This window comes from Clinocottus analis, unplaced genomic scaffold, assembly GCF_023055335.1.
Source record: "Clinocottus analis isolate CAN_PGR_092001 unplaced genomic scaffold, fCliAna1.0.p SCAF_9, whole genome shotgun sequence".
Taxonomy (NCBI): domain Eukaryota; kingdom Metazoa; phylum Chordata; class Actinopteri; order Perciformes; family Cottidae; genus Clinocottus; species Clinocottus analis.
In genome coordinates, this window is record NW_027176251.1 from 17,815,696 (window position 1) to 17,829,172 (window position 13,477).

The window sequence follows — 13,477 nt, forward strand, 5'->3', positions numbered from 1 at the left end:
AATCTTACAAGTACGGGTGTTCACTTCAACAATAAACTGGACTGAACTGAACACGTACACACTTTATCAAAAGGGACAGAGCAGACTCTTTCTGTTGAGGAGACTGAGGTCTTTTGGAGTGTAGGGAGCACTCCTCAATACCTTCTTTGACTTAGTGGTGGGTGGCATCAGCCATTTTTTATGGCATGGTTTTCTCGAGCATCAGCATGAGCCAGCAACATGCTGGGGTGTCCACTGGATACAGTGGAGGTGGTGGGAGACAGGAGGATGATGGCAAAGCTATCATCTCTGATGAACATCTCCCACCCCATGCAGGACACTGCTGCTGTTCCCTGTGTGTAAAGGAGAGGTCCCACAAGCCCTTCATTCCAGCTGCTGTTGGACTGCACAACCAACTGATCTTGCAGTAGAGCACAAAAACATTTTAATCACTTGAACTGGTGCAATATAAATACATTTTCGTTATGTCTGTATATAATACTGCTATTGTGGATTCTTTACTGTTTTGCTGTTTATTTGTATTACTTGTTTTTATTTATTTTTGATTTAAGAGAGAGAGAGAGAAAGAAAGAGAGAGAGAGAGAGAGAGAGAGAGAGAGAGAGAGAGAGAGAGAGAGAGAGAGCAAGCGATCATGTGATGAAAGAGTGAGCCTTGCTGGCTGGGTTGCGTTCGTGTTGTGAGACACACAAATTCAAGGCCATAATCACACCCCCTCCCACACGCACATCGCCTTGTGACCGCGCTGGTGGTATCGAAACCTGGACGAGGTGTCGGCGCGGGCGGTGAAACATCCACCGGCGCGCTGCTGGCCGCTGCCCCCGGGGAGCAGGAGCAAAAAGCATCCATGCCGCCAGGTTTTCTCTGACACATCGGCCTGGACCTACTCTTGTCTTAAGGCCTCCTCCTGCGCTGCTGAGAGAATGAAAGGATGGCCGAGCAGCGACGCGGGGACCATGGAGGGCTGACGGACGCTGCCGCGGCGACTCACCGAGATGAGCAGCAGCGTCGCAGCGCAATGAGCTCGACGGAGGAGGCGACAGTGGAGGGTCTCTCTCTCGAAGAGATACTAAGGCTTTACAGCCAGCCCATTAACGAGGAGCAGGCATGGGCAGTATGTTACCAGTGCTGTAGGACGCTGGCGAAGGGGCACCGGAGGAGGGGGAGCTCCTCCGCCGCTGGAGCATTAGCGGAGGCTCCGAGGAGGATATTCGGACCGGGGGATGTCAGGATACACAAAGACGGGTCCGTGAGGGTAGATCACCGCGGCTGTGAAGGTAAAGTATTATATAAGAATGAGTGCGCCTAAAGCTACTCTCAATCTAGGCCAGACCATCACTTGCATTTTAAATAATTGGGTGTTGTGATTAAGACTAAAATACCCATATCACTATGTGCATATTCCCTAATGTAATATAGTGAAAACACAGAGCAATAATGGTACTATAAATAAAACATCCGGTATGTTGAGGCTTTAGATGTTTTCCCTGATCAGGTGCTTTCGAAGTCTCTAATCTGCAGCAGGACAACATCAGTCAGTCATGGGGCCCAGTTACACCTGATCACTGACAAACAAATAGTCCCCTGGCTCACCCTGATGTAGTAGTTCTCACAGATTTTCCCTATTCCTCCTCCCTGAGGGCATGCGTGTGTGCATCACACAGCTCCATCTCTCATTGAAGGCCTCTCAGCCTGTTTGCCACTGCACATAACGAGCAAAGGAAAAATAACTGCGATATCGTGGAAAATATCCCTTTAGGTGATTTGCATGGTGTCTGTGATATGCAGGACATTCGTGGTCATTTGTGCCTCACATGGGAGACAGTTACTGCATTTCTGTGGTATTTGTCTAGCATCGCTTATACAAAGGTATCAACCAGGATTAAAAAACAAAACAGATGCCACTGCATGCCGTGTGATGGCTGTGTGTCTGTGCCCCTCTAAACACTAACACAGGTCTGGCAATGCTCAGTGTATGCTGTAATCCGATTTGCTCATGCAGTGAACACATATTGCAGCGCAGATTGACCAAATGCCTCTATCTATCTATCTATCTATCTATCTATCTATCTATCTATCTATCTATCTATCTATCTATCTATCTATCTATCTATCTATCCATCCACATCCATCCATCCATCCATCCATCTACGTCTGTCTGTCTAAGTCCGTAATGGACTACACTTGAGGGATGTGCTCTTAAATCCAGTTGGAATGTACTCACACGTGCGCGCATGCACGCATGCATGCATGCCGCACTTCTGTGAGGATGAGGCCAGTTGTGGCCAGTACATGTATATATGCTTAGAATGAATGGAATTTTTAGGAGCATGGAAGACCATTGAGAGGGGAGTCCAGACTTTGATTCCTTGGCTGCTGGCGTCATGTGACATCATGCAAAACGTATCGTACTTGTTGTACAAGTACGATACGTACTACAACAACGTACATACAACAACGTACTTGTTGCAGTTATGCATGTTTTTGGGGCATTTGTATTTACAATATCCCTAATGTTTTTGTTGATATTGCTTTATTAATCATGCTGCTATTTCAGAGATGAACATCTTTTTGAATTTTTTTTTATTTACCACAAAACAAATAGCAAATATGCCTTAGTGCCTTAATGTTGGATGTGGGACTAATGATTCAGAATACAGGTTTATCAGCTCAACAAGACAGGCTGGTACTTCAACTTGTCCAGCTTCTCAAATAATGCATCTAACTTACTTCGATTTTACTCGCGTAGTAGCACAACAAGATGTCACAAAACAAGATTTCAATGTTTTCCCGCCCAAAAGTGGTCAGGAATTAAAGAGGTAATGGAAATAGAAATTATTTAAAAATGTATAATTTCGAAAAGAGTGTTGCAGCTGAAACTACTAGAGGGATGTAGCTGCTAGTTGATATTACATGGGCTTTTTCTAGAGGGGAAAGTAGCTAAAGTTAATGTTAGGGTATAATGTCGAACCATATTGTTTATTTTCTTTTTCATGAAATGCTTCAATTCAATTCAGTTCAGCCGTGTGTGATGACGGAGAATAGTATGAACCCAGACACGGGGCGTTTAATGTTCCGACATTTGTTTTATTTGTTGTATTTACACAACAAGAATAATGCAGAAACAGTTGTTAATGTCCCATGGTCGATAGTGGAAATGAAAACTGTTTTACAGAAACGTGACTGTGCTGTGATGATGGTAACTAGGGGTAACGGGACTCAAGCCGCACCGGCTTTCCGCCGCAACTAGTTGAGAAAAAGTGAAAAACGAGTTAACCACATAACATGTCGAGCGAAAATCAGGGAAACAAGCATTACGCTTTTGGTGTGAATTCGGCATAAGCCTGCAGACTTTTGTACGCCTTGAAACTATCATGTGTGTAAAAACTTGAATTAAACTCGCGTTTAAAGTGGAAAGTCCTAAGTCTACTCTTAAATAAGGTGACTATGTCTGCACTTGGACTGAAAGTGGAAGCTGGTTCCATAAAAGAGGAGCTTGGGTCCTATCCTACTTTTTAAGCAGATTATATTACTTTTTAAGTAGGATGGAAGTTGACACTATTTAACACAACATACATACATATGTGTAAAGGCTGCTGTACATAACATACAAGTTATATACAATTGGAATACAAGAACAAATCAGTTCTACATCAACTCTAAATAATTTGCCTTCAAGCGGGAAATACAAGTAAAAGTCAGATTATATTTAATCATAATGATGTTATACAATAATAACAGAATCACAAGTGTGTAATATTGTAAGGATTTCTCCTTTCATAATGATCTTTTCCCTGGAAATATTATTATGCAGTTTAAATGCATTTTTTTGTATTGACAGAATAAACATTGCCGAGCAGCACGACAGTGTTCAATAATGTATTTTGATTATCTTGAAAATCCCAGTAAATATTGAGAGGGCATGAAGGTACAAACATTGCACGTTCAGATGACCTGCTTCCAAAAGGATACAGATGAACATCTTACCACTTCCTTCACGTCACACACCAAATGTGCAAATTATCAAACACACGTATCGTATGGTAAAACGCATTATCTTGCAAAGACTGTATTTTAAACATTACATACATTACTTTTATCCGACTATTGCAAGTGATCATTCATTAGCTATAATCAAGTCTTCATTTCTTCCCCACAATCCTTCCATGAACCCCCATGACGAGTAATGGAGTACTTCTGGTTGGGAATCCCTGTGTGCACGTCTTGAGTCGAAGTCGTTCTGGGAGTGTTTTGCAAGTCTTTTGATCAGTGCATTGCAACCACACAAATGGTTTTGCTTTGCAGGGTGATTTGGTGGTCTAATTGACACTGATCTGTGCTCTTCAGCACAGGCTCTCTCTCTCTCTCTGTCTCTCTCTCTCTCTCTCTCTCTCTGTCTCTGTCTCTGTCTCTCTCTCTCTCTCTCTCTCTCTCTCTCTCTCTCTCTCTCTCTCTCTCTCTCTCTCTCTCTCTCTCTCTCTATTTGTCTGTCTCTGTCTCTCCCCGACGCACAAGCTTGAGTCAGACAAACTCATTCATGTAAATAATTAAATAAATCTGTGGCAAAAGTTTTTTCAGGATTTAGGACTTCTGAAGCTCTCGCCTGCAAAAATGTACTTTGAGTTAAATCCTGACAAGGTAAATTATTATCATGTTGAGCAATGTTGCCAAAAAATATGATATATATCGTGACAGAAGATTTTGGCAACATTGCTCAGCATATACGTCCGCCTAGTGTTCATTTATTTCTCAGGTCGTCTGTGACACTTGACACTTTGTATCACATCTGAATACATCATGAAAGCCGGACACTTTTTAGAACAAATATTTTTAATATATCCTGCCTCAGTCGTTTCCTGTCAAGAAAGCACATTGGTTCACCTGACCCCCCTGTTTTGCAGTGCTCACATCACACTGTTCACTCTTCTTCCCCCGACATACAGCCGTGTGGTATTAAACCTTCTGATGTGAAGGGCTTTCTAATGACAGCATAGCTGTAGTGATGTTGTGTTTCTTTCTGTACGTCACAAGACAAAGCGGACAATTTGTTTCAAGGGTCATCTGTCAGCAGACTGTTTGTTCATGAAGTAAAAGCTGGGCAGATGTAGCCCGGGGGAGCATTTATGTGGGTCTTCTTCTTGAAGGGAGTACATTCATGCAACGCGGCTCCTTGGGAGGAGTCTTGTCATCATCGGTCACATGCAATATGAACCACTGCAGTGATTAGAAATGAAGCAGAACTTTTTTTAAAAAACGGTTCTAGTTTGGGTAATGAGAGCACAGAGCACTTTTGCAGAGGTAGTTTAATAAGGAAGGGGATGTTTAATCACTGATAATTAAGCTATTTAAAATTCCTTTAAACCTGCACCAAAAACATGATCCAAGAAGAGGATAAGGCAACAAAGTTCTAGATTATTCTTTTAGTTAATGAATTAGTTAATCAACCAAAACCAGCTATGACTTGATCCTAATGACAAGTCCATTGTTGTCAGAAAACTATTAACAGAATACACCACTGGGTGCCGTGTTCATTCATCGCCATTTGACTTCACCTTGCACGACTGCAGAGATCACGCGAGAATCATAGGATCACACAGTCTATGCTGCTAAACATCTCCTAAAGAGGCTTCTTCTTCTTAGATACAGTCTTTTGGCGAGCGTAGATGCTGTAGTAGCATGACTTATATCCAAACTGAAGAGTATTTCTTCATGAAAAGAAGAGCAGAGAACGGCACCCAAGGCTTATATCGATTGAAAAGATGCTTTTGCTTTTTATTTCAACTGGCATCGGCAAAATTGGCTGATGTTTTTTACAGTTACCTGCCAAGGTATATTTTTTGACAGTGCCTTTCCTTTTTTCAAAACAGTTTCCAATGGCGGTCTCTCAGATAAAAAAAAAAACAGCTGGCACATCAGGATAATGTTCACCTCCTGCTTTTTGGATATATTATACATGTGCATTAATCCTCAGTTTAAAATAGTCTCCAACAAATGCTCAGTTTCCTCCTGTTTGGGGAACATTTACTAAACACTACAGTGTCCAGCTGTTTTAGTAAATAGCAAGCCCTTTTTTTTTAGAAATGCAACAATGTGTTTGTGAACAGCTCTTAAAGATTAAAATATTTGGTGGAAATGAACAGACTCGGAGCTGAACGCTACAGACAATGTACAATAGCTGGACGACTATGCCTTAAAGCTGCACTATGACCATGTAAGTTCAATGTTAGCATTTGTCGACATTCTCTGTTTCTGATTAGGCTTGAGAGCCTCCATCAAAGACAAAAGAATCTATTGATACAGAAATAAACTTTCAGAGTTTCTGCTTCTTTGTGCTTTAGCAGCTGTAAAAATTGAGGAGTAAATTAAAACGACGATCCAGTGATTGCAGTGGATCCTGAGACAACGTAGATTTCACATGATTTTCAGATGATATTCAGACATGGAATCAAAAGAAACTCACAGCCTTTTGACACAAACAGCTGAGATCATCATCACATGGGCTTAACTTCTGTCAGTCATACTTATTTTTTTCACTGTAATGGAACAGCTATGTTACCACGCATGTGTGTGCGTAAGTTGCTTTGTGCTTCGGTTTACATCTGTTTCTTATTACAACATTGCTTTCTTGTTTCCCTGCAGGTAAATACAGCCCTTGCACAACAACAGAGGTGAGTAACTCCACTGTAGTTCTGTTGTACTTCGTCTATTTCGCTATTGCATGTTTACAGAGGTTTAAACATTTTTACGTGGACATTATTTTCTTGTGTATAGTGTCAATGTACATGTGGTGAGCTAGGGAGGACATTGTAACTCGGGCACATTATATATGGAATAACCAGGAGCTTTTATGTAGGGCAGTATCGTCTTTCAATCAGAGGTTCGATCCCTGGCTCTGTGAGCCCATGTCGATGTGTCCTTGAGCAAGACACTTAAACCTAAATTGCTCCCGGAGCAATTAGCTAATTGCTAAATTGCTACCGGGCAAAAAGTTGATGTTGTAAAACAAGGAGCAGAAGATAATGTCTTAAAGAAATGGTTCCACAGTTTGGAAAATGTTGCTTTCTGGCCGAGGGTTAGGTGAAAAGATCGATACCACTAATGTCTGTATGCTGCAAGTGTAGAGCCGAAGCCATGACGCAATAAGCCTAGCTTAGCTTAAAGACTGGAAACAGGGAAAAACAGCTAGCTGAGCTTTTCTCAAAGTTCAAAGATACACACATACTTTTGGGCTTAAAATAATAAAAACAAATGACCCCATCTACAATTTTCATAAAACACGGAAATTAGCAAATATACATTTCTGCTGTTAAAATGTATTCTGACTAATAGTTATACAAATTGTTATAACAAGTTGCAGGCATGGAAGACCGTTTTCTGGCATGTGTCCCATTCTCCCTTCACCCAGCATTTATGTCATTTTCTCCACCTGCTCCCGAGCTCCCAGCAAATTGGTAGGAAATGTCACCCAGCATGGCCTCCTATTTGATGTCAGTTCTGGAGTAGTTCCAAACTTTATAAAAAAAAATTATGTTGCAGCTTCTCTGCTTTTTGCATTTTCGGATTATCTTGCTGGGTGTATTAGAATAGATTAAAAAAAAACCCGCAGGGTATGTCTTGTATGAGTGTCAATGAAGAGGTGTTTGATGACTTCAAAGCTGGGTTCTTGTCTGGACAGTATTTTTTGTGCGTGATGTTGAAACAGAGTGCTACGGAGTTGGATTGCTGTGTTCTGTGATAACAGATGGACAGCAACTAATTAAAGCACACACACACACACACACACACACACACACACACACACACACACACACACACACACTTGTGCAGTAGCAGCAGAAAACGTGAAACTGTATAGTCAAATCTATGTTAAGCAGCTTTGCACGAGAAATTAGTCCTCACAATGCAGTGTGCTGTGCACTGGCTGGCGAAACCACCAGGGAGTTGTTGGAGACGTGATGCTTGACAGTGATAAATCCTGTGGCAGAGGTATTTCGCTATTGCATGGAGTGTGGAATTAGCCCAAAGCTGGATGAGCAAGAACATATGTGTTGCCGAGGTGGACGCACATTATCTAAACAGCTTCAATAGATTGTGTGGCTGATGTGGCTGCGGCTGTTCGATGAGCCTGCTGTCTGCAGAGCCAGTGAACTGAGCTCCTGAGGCTCTGTGTTCAGAACTCACGATTGCTAAGTCCACTGCTCTTTAGCTACACATTTCCACCTTTTTATATGGTGGTGTTTGCAAATTAATTTGTAGGAGAGAGCCCCTCTTGGTCCCGTGATGCAGTATAACCCATACATTTGTGGATTATGCCTCATCACATCCCCCCGCAGTCAAAATTTAACCATACATGTCTGAGCTTTGAAGTCTATGAAGGGATTATAGTTTAACGTCAAAATTCGGCGATTCACGTAAACAGAACATTTGATCTTGAGTTAAGAAATTGTTTGGCTGGAATAGTAACTGCTTTTATGCGGAAAACAAACAAACAAACAACAAAGGTTTAGTAAATGCATGAGTGGTTCTGTTTAAGTGTTCTCTCTGTTCTGTGTGTGAAGTCATGCGGGTTCCACATACCAGACAAACCAAAGGAACTGTGCTCAGTCACATGACAATCAGAGGTCATGGTATCAGGTGGGAGAGTCTCAGAAAGGCATCTCTTCAGTACTTATTTGTGTGTGAGGCAGTAACCCACACTTAACACCAATGTTATCCATTATTAGGTGCACACATTGTTTTTTCCTACAATACAGTACAGCAGTACGTTCGTTAGATGAGGAGTTTTGTATTCTTCATTCTTTTGTGTGGTTCCTCCAGCGTTATATCTTGATTTCATTAGATATGTCCAATTTGGAGAATGGGCTTTGGATACATTTGATTGAACACATCATATTCCTCTTTATATATTCCCTAGGCAAACTTTGCAAAAACTATTTTTGCCGAGGTACTAGTCACGGTGGTGCAGTGGTTAGCACTGGCGCCTCACAGGATGAGGATTCTGGGTTCGAACAGTGATTAACTGGCCTCCTGCCTCTCGCCCAATGTCAGCTGGGGTCGGCTTCAACTCCCTGCAACCCTGTCAAGGACAAGCTGTTACAGATAAGTGATGGATGGATTGCTCTTGCTGCCCTCCATAAGCCTGTTTGTGCCATCTCATCTTTGCCATGATTGATACAAGATATCACCAATCCTTATGATTTTGGTGGTCCCCTTAATTTTTTTTCACTAGTGCCACCAGTATGTCAAGGTTTTAACTTATCTAATGAAATATCTGAACATTAACAATATGTAAAAAAAAAAAAAAATTAACGATACTCATACGTTATTTATGCAGTTTATTTTGTACATTTTTAATTGTTTTATTCCATGACCTAATTACTGTAGACCCACTAAGTAAATATACATGTTTTTAAATCCCCACATTGTTTCTACAATCCCTTAATTCTGACTAAGGTATACTGATTCTGGTAATCCTCTGCTGGTTGGCTAACAGTGATGGAAGGCTTTTGCATACAAGGGAGCAGACCTCATAGATTTCAGTTAGCATTTAATTAGCACAATTGGCACCGGTGTTTATCAAACAAAGCTACATAACTAAAACTAATGAGATTTAAAGCTTCTTAACACTGGTGTCTTTATCTGACTCCACTAAAAATGCATAGCAGACCATGACATCTCATTGCCAGGCGCTTAGAAAACCAGCCTTTTGGTCACATGTGATCCTCCCTGACCCATCATTTTCATAATAGATTAATCCTCTATGTCTTTTTGCAAGAAATAATTCTTTTGAAAAATTGCTTCTTAGAAAATGTGACGATTTGAGGCAATTTCCTGTTGAATATCACTTTTCATGTTTAGGTTTTTCAAATGTTGCTTGGACCAACACACATTAAAATCTAGGGAACATCAACAATTTTGCCAAGGTGTTAAATGAGCAGATGGACAAAATTAAGCCTGTCATCAACATAAGGTTGCAATGCAACCAGCAGACACCCATAGCCAGGATATAGACTCGCACACAGCATTGGAATCAATCTAATGAATTAGCTTTGAGGTACTGTTATACTGGACTTCTCACTGTAGGAAACAGTATAAACAGTGAATGCATGGCAGCAGACACTTGGCCATATTAACCCAGAGAGTCCTTTTACATAATTTGTACCGAAAACATTCACACTCGTCTCCATAAGGCTCCGTTGTCAAATCAAATCGTGATGGTGTTCAGTCCTCATATCTGAGTACTACAGTTGCTTTTGAGAGATGTAATGAAACTCAAATGGTTTAGACACCTGAACCTAACACTAATTTAGAATTACTTTGATGAGTTATGCAAACCTGCATTGTCCCCTCAGGGATCATAGACTAGGCAGGTGCATGGTAGATAGATATTGACTGTATAGGTTGATGAGAGGGGCCCTGAATGGGATATACGTAGTTCTGTCTTTGTGAGGGAGAACTTGAAGCCAGCAGGCGGATAACTAATGAAATATGAACTACACATGGCAGAGAATTATCATGGCTGATGCTTTGGGACCAATGTAAAAAATCTTTACTCATGCGTCACAATGGTTTTTATTTTTGACCCAGCTTGCCTCCTCTCCATGACAGCATGAAAGCATTGTTTCCACCAGTTTATTACAGTTAAAACATTAAAAACACACACACAAAAAAAACCTTTTAGACTTCATTGGTAAGACACCACCAAACTCACATTTTCAATTTCCTAGAATCTATGATTGCTTTAGGCCTGTCCCCTGGGTTTGACCGACCGGAAAGATGTGATAAAAGGAAATGCTGTTGCTCAACTGACTCTTTGGTCCTGGAAGTGGAAGCAATAGCATTATTTCATCAAGCTTGGCTCAGTAATGGTTTGCATTTAGATACACATTCCTGAAGGGGAGTTACGGCAAAAATTCTATACAATTGAAATGAAAGAGTTGCTGCCTACACAAAGGATTTGGTTGGAAATGTAAATGCTAAGATACTCGTAATACTATAAGTATGACATTGAGCATTTAGGTTGTCCAACTGCGTAGAATGTGGATTTTGTGTAACCAAGAAATGCCTGGACATATTTAAGATTAGTGAGCTATTTGGACATACCCTGCCTTAAAATGTAATTTAATTACCATGAGATGAAATGATTACAAATGATGGTGGTGAGGAGAGGAATAGCTTGGGATCTCACATCCTTTACATTTCGTCACTGAAATAAGTTTACAATCTCCATCTTTCAAGACAACAAACTTGAATGTTCAATGCTAAAAAAAGGCTATCTTTCAAGTCCTAACGTCCTCAAAGTCGAGGAGGAAACGCAGACAGTGGATTCCTTCATCCTTTAAAAGACGGATCGCATCCACATGAGAACATGTGTGATGATAGTGTTTTCCTTCATGCGTCAGTTAATCACAAGATCTACTATCAGTAATCTGCTCCCAGCGTCAGCCCGCCAAAAGGCGTTAGTGTGTTTGCATGCATCTGGAATTGTCTCTCGTTAAAAGGTTTAGTCATGAGGTCAACGTATTACAGCTATTCCACTCAGGCTCAGCACACAAAAGAGGATCATATTGCATAACAAAGACAGAAAAACACACCAAACCAAATAAATGATACATCCGTCACAAATAAATGTGTGTCGTGTAATATTCATACATCCAGTTTTATCATCAGACACGAGTTATTTAGTTGGATTTTACTTACAATATGTACAACCTATGTGCATTTTACCTTATTTAAATAGTTGTACGATATTCATAGATAAAAGAACATGCAAGCGTTCGTATTGTTATCAACAGATCAAAATTGCATCTACATAAATGGGTGAAGTTGCTTCTTGGTTGTCACCCGTGCTCTTGTAGGTGATCGAGTCCCTGGGCATCATGATCTACAAGGCTCTGGATTACGGGCTGAAGGAGAACGAGGAGAGAGAGCTCAGCCCTCCTCTGGAGCAGCTCATTGACCTCATGACCAACATGGCCGAGGCAGAGAGGGACGCCTGCCCCGACGAAGGCTATGAGGCCACAGAGGAAGAGGACGAGGCGGAGGATGACCCCGACAACATCTCCAGCGTCCACGGCTATAGAGATATCTTCAAGGTACATACTGTAGCTAAGTAGGTGACTGTTCATTTGTAGGCTGACCAAATCCAATTTGAAAACATATTTCTTTCTTTTAAGGTGGAGCTCAACTAAGGCTGTCGCCAACAGCTGATAGACTGAATTTAATTTAAGCTGCACGTATTATTTTCTCATCAAAAATGGAACTCTAACGACAATGTGTAATGTGAAAGGTGTGGTTTTAGAACCTTGGAACCTTCAGAAACTTGGCATCTCTGCAGCTCTACATAGCTTTTTAGTGTCTTTCAGCTCATGGTTTTGGTTTTATAGTCATGCAACATTGCATGAACGTTTGCCAAAGCAACTAAGTTTTGCTACCAGCCCATACTCATACTGCAGATACACAAAGCCAGAGACTTTGCTGGTAAACATAGTGAAGTAGATAAAGAGCCACAGAAACCAAAACAGAGCAAAAAGTTGATTGCTAGTGACTTCAAACGAATGTGAATGTGGCTTCATGTCGGCTGGATGCGAAAGCAATATTTATGAGACCTTTATATACTGTATGTCAAATGTGTGTTATTTTAGCTTGTTGTGCGGTTCTGCCCTCATGTGGCCAACTAGAACTGATTAATGCTGTGCAAATGTTTGAATGTTGATGTTTTAAAGTGTTTGAATACTTTGCCTGGATTGTGAAGTATTGGAGAGAAGCAAAACATTTAGAGACTTGCTGTGAGGAGTCTGAATTCAGGGATTCAAGCAATCGAAGTTCACGATACCAATCATGGATTGGTATCGAATTATTGTAAATTGAAGAACCAGTCGAATCATTTGAATCAAATGTTTCATAAGTGAAAGTGCACAAATATCAGTTTCAGGAAAATGTGCTTTCAGTAGGAAAGGTCGAAAAACGTATTATGCAGAATTGCTCCAGTTGTATTATTTGATTGGATTTTGATGATTTGATTATTATTAGTGACATTTTAATTTGTAAGGATTTAATTGTTTTTAGATTGTCATGGGGGAGTTTATTTTAAATATTTGATATACTGTTGGGTACTTTTTTTGTATAATAATGCCTCATATTGTAATTTCATGATATGTTTTTGACAAAAATGTTCATTTGAAAAGTAAATGTAGTGGCTAATTTAACCCATCCAAATAAGAGATATCCTAATTTGCTTTGTAATCTGGTGGAGAAAGACGGATAACGTAACCTAAAAATGGAAGCAGTTCTTGACTGAACATAATCCACTGATAGATTCCTGGAACAGATGACATCAGTGAGGGAAAAATATGTGTGTGAGAAAATGGACGCTGGACGACATTGCAGCCTGGCTGCCAGCTTCATCCTGGTCAACAGGGGAGTTATATCTCTCTGTGGTCCAATGGAGCACAGAGTCACTGTGTCAGGCCACATGGC

The 13,477-nt window shown here is 40.7% G+C and overlaps 1 protein-coding gene across 2 annotated transcripts in view; it reads left to right on the forward strand.

The window, feature by feature from the left end:
• Positions 1 to 671: 671 nt before the first annotated feature.
• Positions 672 to 13,477, forward strand: part of spire1b (spire-type actin nucleation factor 1b) — a 31,098-nt gene continuing 18,292 nt past the window's right edge. For both annotated transcript variants that reach the window (XM_068569924.1, XM_068569925.1), the window contains exons 1-3: positions 672 to 1,275; positions 6,638 to 6,666; positions 11,857 to 12,093. In XM_068569924.1, the coding sequence (XP_068426025.1) occupies positions 930 to 1,275; positions 6,638 to 6,666; positions 11,857 to 12,093 (612 nt within the window). In that variant the 5' untranslated portion in view covers positions 672 to 929. The remainder of the gene's footprint in view (positions 1,276 to 6,637; positions 6,667 to 11,856; positions 12,094 to 13,477) is intronic.